This window comes from Mastomys coucha, unplaced genomic scaffold, assembly GCF_008632895.1.
Source record: "Mastomys coucha isolate ucsf_1 unplaced genomic scaffold, UCSF_Mcou_1 pScaffold5, whole genome shotgun sequence".
NCBI lineage: Eukaryota > Metazoa > Chordata > Mammalia > Rodentia > Muridae > Mastomys > Mastomys coucha.
In genome coordinates this window covers 104,230,792-104,247,511 of record NW_022196911.1, presented here as the reverse complement: position 1 = coordinate 104,247,511, position 16,720 = coordinate 104,230,792, and the positions used below count along the sequence as shown (strand labels likewise).

The 16,720-nt window shown below is 46.4% G+C and overlaps 1 protein-coding gene across 2 annotated transcripts in view; it reads left to right on the top strand.

Annotated features, from left to right (window-relative positions):
- Positions 1–16,720, top strand: part of Prkca (protein kinase C alpha) — a 412,947-nt gene that overhangs the window by 314,875 nt on the left and 81,352 nt on the right. For both annotated transcript variants that reach the window (XM_031350714.1, XM_031350715.1), the window contains exons 6-8: positions 13,834–13,990; positions 15,765–15,899; positions 16,119–16,215. In XM_031350714.1, the coding sequence (XP_031206574.1) occupies positions 13,834–13,990; positions 15,765–15,899; positions 16,119–16,215 (389 nt within the window). The remainder of the gene's footprint in view (positions 1–13,833; positions 13,991–15,764; positions 15,900–16,118; positions 16,216–16,720) is intronic.

The window sequence follows — 16,720 nt, the reverse complement described above, 5'->3', positions numbered from 1 at the left end:
AATGTCCAAACTGAACATATTTTAAAATCTTTGCTACAAAATAGAATGCTGGGCATTAAAAAGTTTGCTTTTTAAAAATTACTTTGTTAACTTTTATTAAGATGGAATTTTTAACTACCATAAAATTATATGAATTCTATAAAAATAAATATTGCAGGCTAGAGATATAGCTCAATGATAATGTGCTTACCTCGTATAACCAAAGCCCTGGGCTTTATCCCCAACGTTATAATCAGATGATTAATATTACACTATAGATGTCTTTACAGGAGAATGATCCTCAGTCAACATAACAATATGTCGACATCAATCCTCTGTTTTGGTGAAAGTGCATTTGCTTTTAATTTTCTCCTTTATGCATTTAAATTATTTTATGATGACTATGCATTGCTCCTACAATGAGAAGTAATTATTTATTAAAATCAATACCTCCCTGTGTTTATGTGCAGATCTTCTCCGTTTCCCATAACTAGCAAATATTTTTCATAATCATCTCCTTTGGAATTATAGAATATTAGCAGATAACATATATATTATCCAAGCACTTAGGATATTCAAGAAGAGGCTATGTTAAAAGGGAAACAGAGCTATATAGTAAGAAAGGAGACAGAGTGGGAAGAAAGGGGAAGAGAGGGAAAGGGAGAGAGAGAGAGAGAAAGAGAGAGAGAGAGGGAAGGAGGGAGGAAACAAGCATGAACTGTGTAGTGACACTCATTAATTCTTTGTTTAGCTGACTTTGATTGAGTAGGTGCTGGCCCACCACTTGGGGGCACTGGGTTTACTGGGGCAGACATCCACCCTTATGAAAAAGTAGTTTAAACAGTCGAACATTCTGTGAATGTGTCTTTAAACAAGGGACTTCTAAAGTCCTTGAATTGAGGTTTGTGGTCACGCAAGGTGGAGAGGCGGTGGCTTGAGTGGGTGTGTTCTCAGCGTTGTGCATTCCTCTTGCCCTTGACTCTGGCAATAAGGAAATTAAGATCATAGAATTTGTGAGTCATTGTTTATTAGCACAAAGAAGATCAGATCAGAGTCTGGGCTCGTGACCACAGACAGCATCAGCAAGCTTGGTGCAGTGTGATTAGAGCAAACCAGACAGCCGAGACCCGCCAAGTGACCCAAGTCTTGTCTGTTGATGCCTAATCTACAATTGTTCTTTGCTGAAGATGTTTTTGCATCTCATTTCGTGAAACCCAGCAAAGTTCCACATGTAATGATTGCCCTAGAAACTTAGAGCAAATGGCCCTGCATGGCATATTTTTTTCCTGAAAACGAACAATGCATCTCATGTCCCTTAGTCTTAGAGCCCTCTGAGACTCTTCAAATCATTTGATGTCTTCTGGGAAAGCACTTGGCTCTTTTCAGCCCAAACTTAGTCTCCTTGGAAAAGGCCTGTTGGGTTTTTCCCTTGTGTTGGAGTCCCTCCAAATGGACGCTTTGTGAACTGCAGCACAATGCGAGAGTCTTGAAAGGCCTTGCCCACTCCAGTTTCTGTCAGCCAAGAATCTAGCCTGCATGGCTTTTGCTTTGCCCTGTGTTGATCCTAGGGAGATGCCTGGGGAGGAAGTGTTTGGTCCCTGTCCCCATGTTTCTGTCACTCTGCAGAGATCTGATAGGTAGGGCTAGCAGGAGGCTGGAAAACCAGAGAACAGGGTTGTTTTTCCACAGTAGGGACAAATGGAAATGAGGTGGGTATAGGGTTGTGCACTAGGTAGGATACGCCCCGGGAGGGGGCAGCATGAACCCAGAATCACAGGGCAAGGGTTGTATAGAGACTCCTGTGTGTAGCAGTAACTTCTGCATACATAGCAAGCAGCTGTGCTCTGTGGTAGATGTTCCAACCAGTAGCAAGGAAAACAACTTGTGAGTCTTTGGGAATTATATGTAAGTCCTGCATATGACAGGTTGGGTGGAATAAAACATTTAACTCCCTTAACTGGTGAATCGAAACCAGTGTCGGCTCCAAAGTTATACCTCTATGGGCTTGGCAAATCAGAGGATGGAGCGTGCTTAAGATTTAAGTCAAAATCTCGAAACAGCATGACATGTTCATACCTGCTTGTAAACCCAGCCATGGGAAGGCAGAGTAGGAGGATGGTGGGTTCAAGGCCAGCCTAGGCTATTTAGCAAGCTTATGTCTCAAAAAAAAAATCCAAAATAAAAATAAAACAAATAAAAAAGTATTTGTTGAAGTAAATAGTGAGATACTCTAGTTATTAGCCCATTCTTTTTTTAATTTCAAGATCAGAACCCTAAAGGCACAGAGTTCAGTGCCACTGTTCAAATGCCACTGGAGTGCTGATGAGAAATCTCTCAGTGGTCCTCCGTTCCTGGGAGGAGAATGTCATCTCTTCCTGCCTCAGACCACACAGTCCAATGCATTCCTCTATAGAGTGTCAACTCTGCCTTGTCACTTGCTTGGATAATCACTTGCCTCTTCGTGCTGGACAGAGTTGATTGTTCCTGGATGTCAGTTCATGGAGGACTCATGTTCACACTAATGAGAATGGGACATGACCACCCAGGACCAGCGCCCTCATTTGCAGTTCCTACCCAATACCCCAAGCCCAAGATCCAGCAGGTTCTTGTTCCCCATTGTCTGGGTCCCAGGTAGCTTTGCTCCCCTCAGGCCTCTGTAACATGGTACCGTAGCTTATATACATCAGGAATTTGTGACTCAGACTGGGAATATCAAGTTCAAGGCAATGGCAGCTGCCATATTCACTGAGAACCCATTTCTTGATCCTGAAATAAAGCCTTCTCATTGGGTCCTCACATGCTGGGAAAAGCTAGCAAGCTCCCTAAAACCTACTTTATAAGGGCGCAAATCTCATTGATGAGGGGCCCATCCTCCTGACCTAATCACCTCTCTGAACTCCACCTCTTAGTACCATCACCTGGGGACTAGAAATTAGAGCGTATTAACTAGGTGGGGAGTCACAAGCATTTAGACCATAGTGTGACACTCTTCCCATCCACCAGGCAGAGGGAGACCAACCTGGGAGGATAATGTGCTCTACACAATGCCACAATGTGAAGAGAGAAACCAGCTATCACAGTCCTGAGGGAGCTGGTCTGTGCACTTTATGGATATCCTTCAGCTAGGGCCTAAGAGTGTCTTCAAATGCCATAGAGAGTTTGCATTAAGACATTTGTGATTTAGGGAGACACAGAATGAGCCAAGAGGACAGTGTGCAAGCATGAGGACCTGAGTCTAATCCCCCAGAACCTTCAGGATTAAAAAAGGGGGGGCATGTGCTTATAGTCTCAGTGCTGGGGAGGAGGGGGGGGCATTGATACAAGCGGATCCCTGAGACTCACTGGCCGGCCAGCCTAGCTTATTTTGTGAGCACCAGGCCAAGGAGAAACCCCGTCTCAAGATGGCAAGCTTGATGGCATCTGAGGACCAACAGCCAAGCCTGTCTTCCACACTCTGCACACACAAACACACAGAGAAGATGGAGAGCATCTCAGAGTGCCTTGCTACCTTAAGTTAAAGCCTGCATACCTCAGGGATTGTAGCCTGAGAACCTCCTATGTGTATCAACTGGAACCTGCTAGATGCTTCCCTCTGCTGGAGCTTCCTGTACACACTTGGTGGCCCATAGCTTTGTGGTTGGTTCTGCCACAGGGTCCCACTACGATGTGTCCACCATCACCTCTGACACGCCCCAGTTGCATCACGGCTCAGCCTCTCTGTACCATTTGCGAGGCTGAGTCAGAGTCTCCGAACCAGGAACCTTGCCTTATTGCTAGACAGCTGGACCAACCCCCAAAGCATCACGTGGGAAGGGCATTCAGCAAATCCTGTTCCGGAAGCAATCTGTCACTCCACCGGTTTCCCCAACAGCATTTGCGAGGAGTTCTGTCTCCTGGCAGGGAACTGGCTCACAGCTCCGTGCTGGAACTGGCAGACCTTTAGAGACAGTTTCTCCTTCTCAGCATCAACCGACGAAGCCCAAAGTAAAGGCGCAAACAGGCCACAAGAACGGCATGTTCTTCCCAGCATCATGCCGGGAAAGCTGGGCTTGGAGAAAGCTGAGGGCCCTGTGGTGTCCTGGAGCCACTCATGTGCCAAGCTTGCCGTTCTCTTTCCCTCCTGATCCCGTCCATTGTCCAGTTGGGATGATTTTGAACTTCGCAGTCAGTTATGTAAGCACACAGATTTATTACCTGGACAGGTCAGCTTTTGCCTCCCAGTACTCCTGGCCACACGTCCCTGTTTCTGGAGTGCCTTACAGTATAAAGAATGACCCCATTGGTGCCTAACCTTGCTCACTGCTTGTTTAATGGTTCCTAGGTGGAGCTGAAGGGTGGGTGTGGCTATTGCAGGGAGATTTGCCCTGTGGATACAGGTCATGGCCAGATCAGGTGCTTAAAGGAGGAGGCACAAAGGCACATGAAGGCATGGGGATGGGGTGTGCATGCCCCCGCCTTATTTTTTGAGTCAGGGTCTCTCACTGTCCTGTAGCTCACCAGTTGGCTAGACTGCCTGCCTATAAGCCCCAGGGATCCTCCTGTCTCCACCTCCCTCCATGTTTATGATGCAAGCACATACTAGCCCTCTAGTATCTTCCCTTCCCCCACCCTGTGTCTTCCAGACACTGCTTGTCTATGGGGAACCAAGTCTTTTCAAGAGTGGCTAGGGCTTCCCCTGTGACCTCTCTGCTATCAAAGCCACTGAATGCTCTTAATCCGTGTCATGTCTTGGTGAAACCAGGGTCATTATTAATTCAGTCCCTGAGCTGTTGGTTCTGAGGCAGACACTACAGAGACCACTTGGATCCTGAACACCCTGTCAGTTTGGCAATTGAACCCCAGAAGCCACTAGGGTCACAACTTTAAGTCAGGAACTAGAGTCCCTTTTGCCAATTTCAAGGCATTACGCAGCCTATACCCTTTCCCATTCATCCAGGTACAGCCCTGGATTGACCCTGATCCTGTTGTGTGTTCATTTGGTCCTCTGTGCTCTGACCACTGTCACCCACCTCTCAAAGGAAGGGTATTCGGTCTCGTCTCTCACCCCTCACCTCATCTTAGCTAAGGCCAGTTTCATTGCCTCTTCTCTGGGACTATGTCTATTCTGAGACAAGTGACTCTTGGGGTCTAAAAGATTACAGGCTCATCATTAGCTTTATGTGGTGAGCACATTATTCAGCCTTTTGTCCACCCTTGGGTCCCACCAGCACAGCTCCTCACTATTGTAATGAGCTCAAAACAGTGGCAACCACTTAGTAATCTCTCTAAAAATGTTGCCACCATTACCACCATGATGTTTATTGTCTTCTTGGATACCAGAGGACCAAGGATCTTCATCCACCCTCAGTCTCAGTACCACATGGCTCTGTGGAGAAGTAAAGTGCATGCGCTCTCTCGCGCAATCTCTGGTGCGCGCAATCTCTCTCCTTCTCTTCTATCTCCCTCTTCCCTCATTCCCTTTCTCCCATCCCCCTCTCCCTCCTCCTCTTCTCTCTTACACACAGCTCTGCCTAAGCTCTGAAATCCCATCTAGTTTCTCTGGTATTAAATTTACATTCAAATGTGATCATATTTTCATAAGAAATCAGTTTGTAGGTCCACAGCTTTTGAAAGGATAGTCTAGCGTCTGGTCGTCATTGGAATAGCTAATTTCCTGAATATCTTCTATGTTACAAAGACGTGGTGCATGGATTTGGTGGTTACAGCTCACCTGTTGTCATGTGACCCCAGGCTCTGTGGGCCTTGGACACTAAACCTCACCATTTTCTGCATTCATGTGCCCACTCCCACCCTCTGAAATCTCGAATTCCTATCATTTGCTGTTGGTCACCTCAAGCAAAGAAAACTTGCTTTTGTTTTTCTGCTGTGTCAGAGAACACGACTTTTGCTTACACATAGCAACAATTGGGTTATAGAATTTGCTTATTCTTGTTTTCAACTGTTGGGCAGGGATGACTATGGGAGGCTGCCGCCAGGTCAGCTTCTAGAGAACAACCCTGGCTTTTACAGTGAGCCTGTAGCTTGAGTCTTTGTCCTTTCTGTTGGCTTGTAAGCAGAAGCCATGAACAAGGGTGCTCTCAGAAGGGAAAAAGCAGCAAAAATAGAGAATTATTTTCCAAAGCAAAACAGATCATTTAAATATAGGGCTGACTTGTCATTGAACTTGGAGGCAGTTGATTTTTGTGCATAGTCAAACAATGTCCCTCTGTAGCTCTGAACCCTGAATGGGCAAGGTTACTGCCGGTCAGTGCTGACACATCCAGGCTGCAGGCAAGAGGATGCAGCTGTGTATTCCACAAAGCCCCTAGTTTGTGTGTGTGTGGATGGATCTGCCAGAGCCTCTGTGTGCTCCTCCTCTGACCTGTTCCCAGCCACAGTACCCCCTGGCAACCCTGGAGTGCGTTTGAAATCCACGGGGATACCAGGAGGTAGAATGGGGAAGCATGCTGGGTACATTCTGTAGTGTTGGCCTGTATCTAGCCTCCACATTAGCTATATATTCATGAATGGTGGTTTCATCATTTGTACTTCATAATTCACACTGCACAGAGTCTCTGAACTAAGAGGCCACTGGAACATTCTCTGCTGGATTAAGGATTGCATTGATTTTTTTTTAATCTTATACTATTTTGGAACACTCGGGAGATGAGTATTCCAGCTTTACCCTGTGGTCTGGAAATTCCAGGACTATATGTCTGTCTCTTTACTATATTTAGGAGTAGAGGTATACATGCCTATGCATGTGTATAATGTGTGTACATGTATATGCAGAGGCCAGAGGTCAACTTTGGGTATCATTCCAGAGGCTACATCTACCATTCTCTCTGAGGAAAACCCTCTCATTGGTCTGAGACTCACAGTGTAAGCTGGGCTGGCAAGACCCAGGCGTCCTCCTGTCTCTCCCTCCATAGCACTAGGGTTTGTAAGCACACCTCACCATGCCTCACATGGGTTCTGCAGGAACCAGTCTTGGGGCCTTACCCTCACAGTATGGATTGAGCTATCTCACCAGCTCCAATATACTTTGTTTCTTCATCCTTTCACCCCTGGTTTCCTGGAGCTGGACTGGGGGGTGCTGGTAGCAACAGTAGCCATGGTGACAGTGATGCAGACAGTAAATGCTGACTTAGCTTCAGCACTCCCATTAGTAACAGTAGCAGTGTGACACCAGGTACCACTGTCTTTAGTCCAGGTGTTCTTTGCAACATTTTACATGTATCAAAGCATTTAGTTTTCACAGTCAGCCCCTATGATGGGCAACATCATGGGCCAACTTTACAGATAAATTGTCCGAGGCACTGGAAAACTTGTCTGAAGCCAAGAAGCTAATGGTGACAGGCAAATATTTAACTCCTGCATGGGGTCTCAGTCACACTGCCCATGGGAAGCTAAACAAACCAGTAGCAGCCATTCCAGCAGCTTGTATCTGACTGATCCCTAAACATTCCTCAGCCTTCATTAAACTCTCATAGGACTCAGGTCTCTGGCAGAGCAACATACTTCTATCAGAGAGAGCCTGGTGATGTCACTGCTACCAGCTTGCCCAAGTCCTTGCCTCTACTTTACCCATGTCCATAAGGACCTGGGCAACATCACTGGCCTGTGGCTGAGGCTGGTGCTCCATTTATTTGTCTGGGGCACTGTCTTAATTTCTTTTCCTGGTACTATGACAAAATATTCTGGCAAAAGCCACTTAAGGAGAAAAGGGTTTCTATTAGCTCACAGTTCAAGGGATAACCCAACATGGTAGGAAGTCAAGACAGCAGAGCTTGAACCAGGTACCCAATTTCCTCTCTTCTTTAACACAGTCCAGGGTTCCAGTCAGGGGACAGTGACACCCACAGGTCTTCCCATCTCAATTAACATAATGAAGATAATCACATAGGCGTGCCCAGAAGCCCCTCTCTCAGATGATTCTAGACTCTGTCAACCCAAAGATTAACATTAGTCATTGTAGATGCTCAGGGCTCTGATTCCCATTGGACATGGCTCCAATCCCCCAGTCTGATGAGCTCTCCTAACTCCTAAATACTTAGGTAAAATGCACACGTTCTGGGCTCACTTAGCCACCTGAAACAGGTAGTTCACATGGGTGTATCTCAGTCTTCAAAAACGTATTTGAAAATGCTTTATTTGGAAATTATATCTTACATTATCCAGAAATGATCTAACCTCTGTCCCATGCTGGTTTTTCTCAGTGTTGAGCTTGATAGCCTATAATCCTAGAACAGTCACCTCAAAGGCAAAAGTATGAATATAATTAATATTTTACATTTCTACTAAAGTGACAGAATACACTTTCTGTTCTAAAATGGCCAAAATACCACAACACAGTATGGTTTCTCCAACAAGTGTAGCCTTCCCTTAATGGCTATAAAACTGTTAATGAGCTTTGAGGAGACAGTTTTTTATATGGTTCCTCGACAGGGCTTTGGACCCATTTGTGCAGACCCTACGATGTGACGTTAGTGATTCTGCACGTTATGCACAGAGGAGAGGTGTATCTGCTCTGTAGGTATGGGGACTGCCTTTGGGAACTGACTTAGCATGGCAGGCCTTGGGTGGAGGGTTTTTTGTTCATCTGGAGGTCAGAGGTCAATATGGGAGTGAAGGTTTCCATGGAGATCAGAGGAATCAGATCTCCCTGGCGCTAGAGGTATAGAAGGCTGTGAGCGGCCTGCTGTCAGTGCTGGTAATTGCCATGCCTCGCTTTTCCATGGGTGTTGGGGATTGAACTCAGTTCTTTGTGCTAGTACAGCATGCACTTGGCTGGCTAAGCCATCTCCCCAGCTCCCAGGACAGATTCCTTAAATTGAGCCAGGTAGTGGTTCACACCTTTAATCTCTCTAAGGCCAAGGTCAGCCTAGTTGACACAGTGAGTTCCAGAGCAGTCAGGTCTGCATAGTGAGACCCTAGCCCTATCTCAAAAACAAGCAAACAATGGCAGACAGAAAGAAAAAAAAAAAACATACAGGAAAGAAACAAGAAATTTCATTCTCTATAGTTAATTTACCAAAGTAGCATGACTTGCTACTTTTCCGTTTTAATTCTGTGGATCAAAACAATCTGGTTCTGGTAGAGAGTTAAGACAAAAAAGGAGCCATGAGGTATTTGCTAAGACTGTCCTTCAACATGTCACTGGGGCTGTGGGACGTTCTACACCCCTAACAACTGCTGAGTGAAATTCCCTCCCACTGTGTTTTCAATGTGTAGGGGAGGAACCACTGAGGACACAGAATGGCAGCACTTGAGGACCACTGGGGACACAGAATGATGGTGGCACTTGAAATGGTTTCTGCAGGTTCTGAGCTGGCATTAAACATGTTAAGTTACATGATGAGGAAGCTAGTCTGTCTCCATCTCCTTTTATCTCCACTGTAATGCAGAGGGCAGCTAGAACAGCCTTGGCATGCCAACACTTAATTTCCTCTTTGCAGCCAGGAGAATGCAGGCCACCCACCACCACTGTGTCTGGCTAGAACACACCACACAGATTTTCAGTGCACTGTATTTGATGGGAATTATTTAAAGCCAAAAGTCTTGGTTTTTCACTTCCTATACCTTGAGGAAATTTAAAGAAGAAAATAGGTAATGATCAGAGTCTGCATGTGATGCGTGAAGTGCTCCTGGAGTTGTGCTTTTGGGACACTTGCCACAGGACATCAAACCTTCTGACTACGGCTTCACTGTAAACTGACCTGGGAAGCCTTGGAAAAGCCTAATTCCTGAGCCTCAACCCATCAAATGGGTTTGATATCTTATTCATAGCCACAAATGGGCAGAACAGAATGCATACATGGGCATCCTGAATTCTGAGCAGATGGACCCCAGGTTGGTCCCAGTTTCACGTGTCCTGCCTGCAATGAGTAACAGGACACTGTTTTCCCACCGCAGTAAGAAATTGAAATTTGGACTCACTGTCTGCTTCAGTGACATTTGGAATTGATAACTCTTTTTATTTTCAGCTTAGATGATAATATCTCAGCAGGAAACCAGAGTATTAAATCCCATCAAGATCTCAGCTCATCACCATTCAGAAAAGACTGGCCTTAAGTGAGTCCATTCACTGCCTGTCTGTGAATGGAAAATATAAAAGTGACTGGCAGGAGGAAACCTGGAACTCTCCGTGGCCCTGATAAGAGGCTTCATTCCCTTCTGGGATATGACCTTCTGCAACCCCCAGTGTCAGACACTAAGCATTTCCAGATTCTCCCTCTAGAGTTGAGAGAGGCCTGTGACCCCTTTGCACTGCTTGCAGGAGAACCCCATTCTTACCTAGCCATCTTTTATCCTTCGTGCTGCTGGAGTTCGGTGTCACTGGGGATTAGGCCTCCAGTACTGCATTAACTAAACCTTGGATTCTCATGTGCATTCTCAAGGGGCTGAGACCTGGAAGAGCTCTGACTCTGTTCGGATTTTTTCCAATGGTTTGTGGAGACAAATCTAAAATACTGTACCTGGCTCAGGAAACACTGAGGAGGAGGGGCTGGAACATAAGGCAGAGCACAGATGTCTGCTGTGAGACAGTGGCTTCGAGAGATGAAAGGAAGATGCACCTGTGGAACATCAACAAGACCTAAACAAGACCTGCATGATGACACCAGTTGATATTCTGACGTAGATGGGTAAACTCTCACAGGCCCCATCCCTAAATGAAGAGCTACAGAAAGTTAATGGCTTCTAAGAGACAGAGAGTCAGTCTTCCCTACTGAAGAGCCCCAAGATAAATAATTTAGTCCCAAGTTGTCAGACTTTAACACTTACACACAACATTAAATGGATTCGATAGGTTATATTATATGGACATGTGTACGTGTGTGTGTGTGTGTGTGTGTGTGTGTGAGAGAGAGAGAGAGAGAGAGAGAGAGAGAGACAGAGAGAGAGAAAGAGAGAGAGAATGTGGATGGAGGTAGTTATGAGTTTGAGAGGGTACACAGGAGGAGTTGCAGCAGGGACATTAAGATTAGAAATGATGTAAACACTGTACTCATGGATAAAATTCTCAAAGAAAATAAAAATGATATTTTTAAATATGTTCAATATAGCCGGGTGGTGGTGCACACCTTTAATCCAGCACTTGGGAGGCAGAGGCAGGTGGATATCTATGAGTCAGAAGCCAGTCTGGTCTATAGAGTGAGTTCCAGAGCAGCCAACCACACAGAGAAATCCTAACTCAAATAACAAAAACAAAACAAAATTGAGATACAGTGAACATTCACACAGTGCAGTCTCCCTTCTTTACAAGTTTCCTGGCTATATTACATGCTTTATATACATTATTCCATTTCCTTTTCCTTGTATGTTTATATCACCAGAATTAAGGCCCTATTCATTTTTCTAGTTAAAGAAATGCACTTGGGCAAGGTTACACCACGAAGGCTCAGGGTTACACTGTGAAGGCTTGGGGTTACACTGTGAAGGCTCAGGGTTACACTGTGAAGGCTCAGAGTTACACTGTGAAGGCTTGGGGTTACACCGTGAAGGCTCGGGGTTATACTGTGAAGGCTCGGGGTTACACTGTGAAGGCTCGAGGTTACACTGTGATGGCTCAGGGTTACACTGTGAAGGCTCGGGGTTATAGTGAAGGCTCGGGGTTACACTGTGAAGGCTCGGGGTTACACTGTGACAGCTCAGGGTTACACTGTGAAGGCTCGAGGTTACACTGTGAAGGCTCAGAGTTACACTGTGAAGGCTTGGGGTTACATCACGAAGGCTCGGGGTTATAGTGAAGGCTCGGGGTTACACTGTGAAGGCTCGGGATTACACTGTGACGGCTCAGGGTTACACTGTGAAGGCTCAGGGTTACACCGTGAAGGCTCAGGGTTACACTGTGAAGGCTCAGGGTTACACTGTGAAGGCTCAGGGTTACACTGTGAAGACTCGGGGTTACACTGTGAAGGCTCAGGGTTACACTGTGAAGGCTCAGGGTTACACCGTGAAGGCTCAAGGTTACACTGTGACGGCTCAGGGTTGCACTGTGAAGGGTAGGTTTGATAGAGCTTTTGGCCTGCATAGCCTGTGCTCTGTCGGCCCTCAAGCTGTGTGAGGTTAAATAGAATCTTATGGAAGGAATGCTTGGAGAGAATTCCCAGCTGCTCTATGGGAAAGACAGCCTCTGCTTCTCTGTGGTTTGCAGACCTCTCCTGATCCACACTTCCCTCAGACCATTTGAATGCAATGACCAGTCACATTCTGATACAAAAGCTGCTGGGTAAAAAAGACATAAGGCTGTCAGCCAGCAGGAATCAGCGCTCCATGGGACACCAAACTAGTGCAGACAATGCTTGACTTCGGTGTCTGCTTGTAGTGACATGCTGCTACACCTGTGTCCAAAGACCCAACCTCTTTAGCATGTCTCCATCCCTCCTCTCTTTCCTGCCCACTGCCAGCTCTGGGAACTTCTAAAATGTCTTCTGTAGTTCTTTGTCATCAGTCTCCACTAATGATCTGTGGTAGCAGACCATAACCCTGGTGGTATAAATTGGTTTTTGACATCTGCATACCATGGAATCACCTGAAGGCTTGATAAATAGATCTCTGAACCTTCCCAGGGATTCTGGTTCAGTAAGTGATGGTCCAGGGGCCATAGTATGAGACCCTCTGGATTAGACAGCCTCCTAATGGATTAGAAGCTGGATGTGTATAGATAGTAAGTGACCAGTTAAAGGCCTCTAGTGATATGACATTTGCCTCATCAGGAAGATAGGGAGGGAGACATACTGCAGCAGTCTCGGACCCATGACCTTTATCATCAGCATAGATAATGACTTCTTGCACTGAGATGCAGTGACTTTAGACAACCAGCTGAATCTGAGAGCTTGTTCCTTGGTAAGAAGGAAGTGGCTTTTCTTTGTAACTATTTGTTGATTCCCATGTCATTGCTTCTTGGGCCAGAATATACACTGCAGTCACCTGTGGGTCTTGTTAAGGTGAGGGTTCAAAGTTTGTTATTTTGAGGTGGGGCACAAGACTCTGCCCTGAGAGTGAACTCCTGGGTGATGGTTGATGTACATTGGATAGAACTGCTAAATCCCAACCTTAAATACCAGTGGTTCCTAGCTGGGTGGTAGTGGCGCATGCTTTTAGTCCCAGCATTTGGGAGGCAGAGGCAGGCAGATCTCTGTGAGTTCAAGGCCAGCTTGGTCTTTAGTGTGAGTTCTAGGATCTTTTAAATACCAGTTGTTGGGCCACCTCCCTTGATCATTCTAATTTAATTCTGAGTTTTGAGACTTTAGCCCCTTTCTCAAAGGACTCCAAGAGACAATTGGGGTTGTGATCTGCCAGGTTTTATGAAGAATGGTAACACTTTATAGACACTGAATCACATGCGTAGCTCCATGGGCCAGAGCCAGCTGATTGTCCAAAAGGGGCAAGGGTCCCCTTTCCCTCTGGAAAGCTAGTAAGTCACTTAAAATGTATGTTCTGCTTCCATAGCCTGAGGTGGGACCCAGGTTTGATCATTTCAATTAGGACCTGGAATGTGGTTAATGCTGTTAGTTTAGGCTGGTGCTAAGCCTGGAGACTGAGCTTTGAGGGCTCCATGACCCCCACTGACTGTCAGTGAAGGTAGTGAACAACCTCATATTGAGTGGCAGGGGCCTCTGATTAATCTCTTCTCCTCCCAGACAGCATCTTCCTTTCAGGAGAAGGACTGAAACTGAGTTCCAAGATGGCCTCGAACTTGTTATGTGGCCAAGGGTAATCTTGTACCTCTGCCTTCCGAGTGCTGAAATTGCAGCCTTGTTCCACTCTGTCTGGCTATAACCACCATCTTCAATATGGTGTTGGCACCAGTGCTGACTCATCAAGTCAGTAGTGTTTTTTATAATTTTTTTTTTCTTTTTCTCTTCACAGTACGAGATGCAAAAAACCTAATCCCTATGGATCCAAATGGGCTTTCGGATCCGTATGTGAAGCTGAAACTTATTCCTGACCCCAAGAATGAGAGCAAACAGAAAACCAAAACCATCCGCTCCACGCTGAACCCTCAGTGGAATGAGTCCTTCACATTGTAAGTGCTTCTTCCTGCCCTGGGCTGAGCTCTGCCCTCATGTACCACATACTGCCCACCCATAGGCAGGGGTGGAGGTTGGGGGGTGGCAAATGTCTCTATCTACATCCTCATTCCTAAGACCTTTCCAGGCTACTGTCAGTTAGCTGCTGCCATCACTTCCGTTTGATAGGTAGTGACTTGGTTTACCAGAATTTATGGAATGCAAACCCCGAGTTATTATCATCGCCTGCTCTGTAACAAACAGATGTGTTCCATCTCCTGATGGGCTTAGTCCTCTTAAGAGCTCCGAGAGGGCATGAAGCAAGAATTTAATAATTTTTGCAGCATGAAATACGGAACCCATGGTGTAGAAAGTACTATGGCTACAGAAATAAGGAAGAAAGACTCACCTCTAAGGAACCCATGGTATAGAAAGTACTATGGCTACAGAAATAAGGAAGAAAGACTCACCTCTAAGCAGGAAAAATGTCACTTTCCAGAAGGAGGTGACATTTGAGCTTCATCTTGGAGGACTGACAGAAATTCCAAACCAGAGATGAAAGAAGGGCAAGAATAGTAAGAAAGAATAGAGTCAGTAGTGAGGGATTGATCACGCACAGCCAGGAGCACAGCACACACCAGGGAGCACAGCACACACCAGGGAGCGCAGCACACACCAGGGAGTACAGCACACACCAGGGAGCACAATCCACACGAAGGAGCACAGCACACACGAGGGAGCACAGCACACACGAGGGAGCACAGCACACACGAGGGAGCACAGCACACACGAGGGAGCACAGCACACACGAGGGAGCACAGCACACACTAAGGAGCACAACACACACGAGGGAGCACAGCACACACCAGGGAGCACAGCACACACCAGGGAGCACAGCACACACCAGGGAGCACAACACACACCATGGAGCACAGCACACACCATGGAGCACAGCACAGACGAGGGAGCACAGCACACACCAGGGAGCACAGCACACCCCAGGGAGCACAGCACACACCAGGGAGCACAACACACACCATGGAGCACAGCACACACGAGGGAGCATAGCACACACGAGGGAGCACAGCACACACGAGGGAGCACAATCCACACGAGGGAGCATAACACACACCAGGGAGCACAATCCACATGAGGGAGAACAGCACACACCAGGGAGCACAGCATGCACCAGGGAGCACAGCATGCACCAGGGAGCACAGCACACACCAGGGAGCACAATCCACATGAGGGAGCACAACACACACCAGGGAGCACAATCCACACCAGGGAGTACAGTGCACACCAGGGAGCACAAGAGGTCCCCAGGGGAACATACTTAGGAAATGCTTCCTCTATGAACATTACCAGAAGGAAAGATGTCTTTCTGTCAGAGAGAAGCCACTGAGTGCTGCTCAGCAAAGGGCAGAAAGTCTGTGTTTTAGCCATTGTGAGTCATGTAGTCTCTGTTGCCAGAGCAGCCATAGATTATATATATAAACAAATAGCCAAGGCTGTGCTCTAATAAAACTTTATTTTTATGTTTCAAAGCTGAGTTCTAATAAAATTTTTATTTAGGTAAGTCAGAGTGAGCTGTTGGGGGTCAGCGTTCATTGATTCCTGGTCTAGACAGAGCTTTTGTAGCAGCTAGCGTGTACGAAGGGCTGCTGTCCTGTTGGCACAGGGAGGAAACTGAAAATATTATTTCAGGCACAGACTGTGGGCATGTTGGTGTCTCCCAAGATGCTATGACTGAGATGTCTTAACGTATTACGTATGGGTTTGTCTTTGTAGCAAATTAAAACCTTCAGACAAAGACCGGCGACTGTCTGTAGAAATCTGGGACTGGGATCGGACAACGCGGAATGACTTCATGGGTTCCCTCTCCTTTGGTGTCTCAGAGCTGATGAAGATGCCAGCCAGTGGATGGTAAGGAAGCCAGCCCATGAGACCCAGTATGTTGCCATATCCCAGGTGGCTGAGAGAAGCCTGGAGCAGGCTGGCTATAGCCCCCCATTCGACGGTGGGCTCTGGCTGTAAATCTACAGATCTGTAGATCTGCAGAGGCATCTATCCAACAGCCTGAGCAGAGGCTGAAGGAAAAGAGCCACTCACTGGCCCTTACCCTCCCTTCTCCTGTTCTTGAAGGTACAAGTTGCTCAACCAAGAAGAGGGCGAATACTACAACGTGCCCATCCCAGAAGGAGATGAAGAAGGCAACATGGAACTCAGGCAGAAGTTTGAGGTAAGGATTCCCATGGGCAGGAAACCATCTTTCCTGCATGTTCAGGGAGGACCCAATTCTTGTGACACCACTGGGAAGCCCAAGGCAATTTTCATGCTAATCCTTGTTTAGTTCATTGAAGAACACAAATGTCCTATATAACTGCTCTCATTTGCAAGCTGTTGGCTTTCCGTGTCTCTTGTCCTTTGGAGACTGAAGATTGAAGATATCTCAGAGGTGAGAGTATGGCTGATTTACACATAAGAAAACGGTTTCTATATCGCTGGGATGATGGCAAGGTTGAAAGTGCACCCCCCTTTCACAGAGAAGGGCCGCATACTTCCAAGAAGGACTCCCTAGGGAGCAACTTGCCTATAATTAGCTACCACTCCAGTATCTGGGGAAAAAAATCTCCCTATTGAAAATGTTTTGCTCTCTCTATAGAAAGCAAAACTGAACGATTTTCTTCTGTGGGATGAGCTCCAGCAGGCTCTCATCTTTTATTCTTATTTTCTTTAGAATTCTT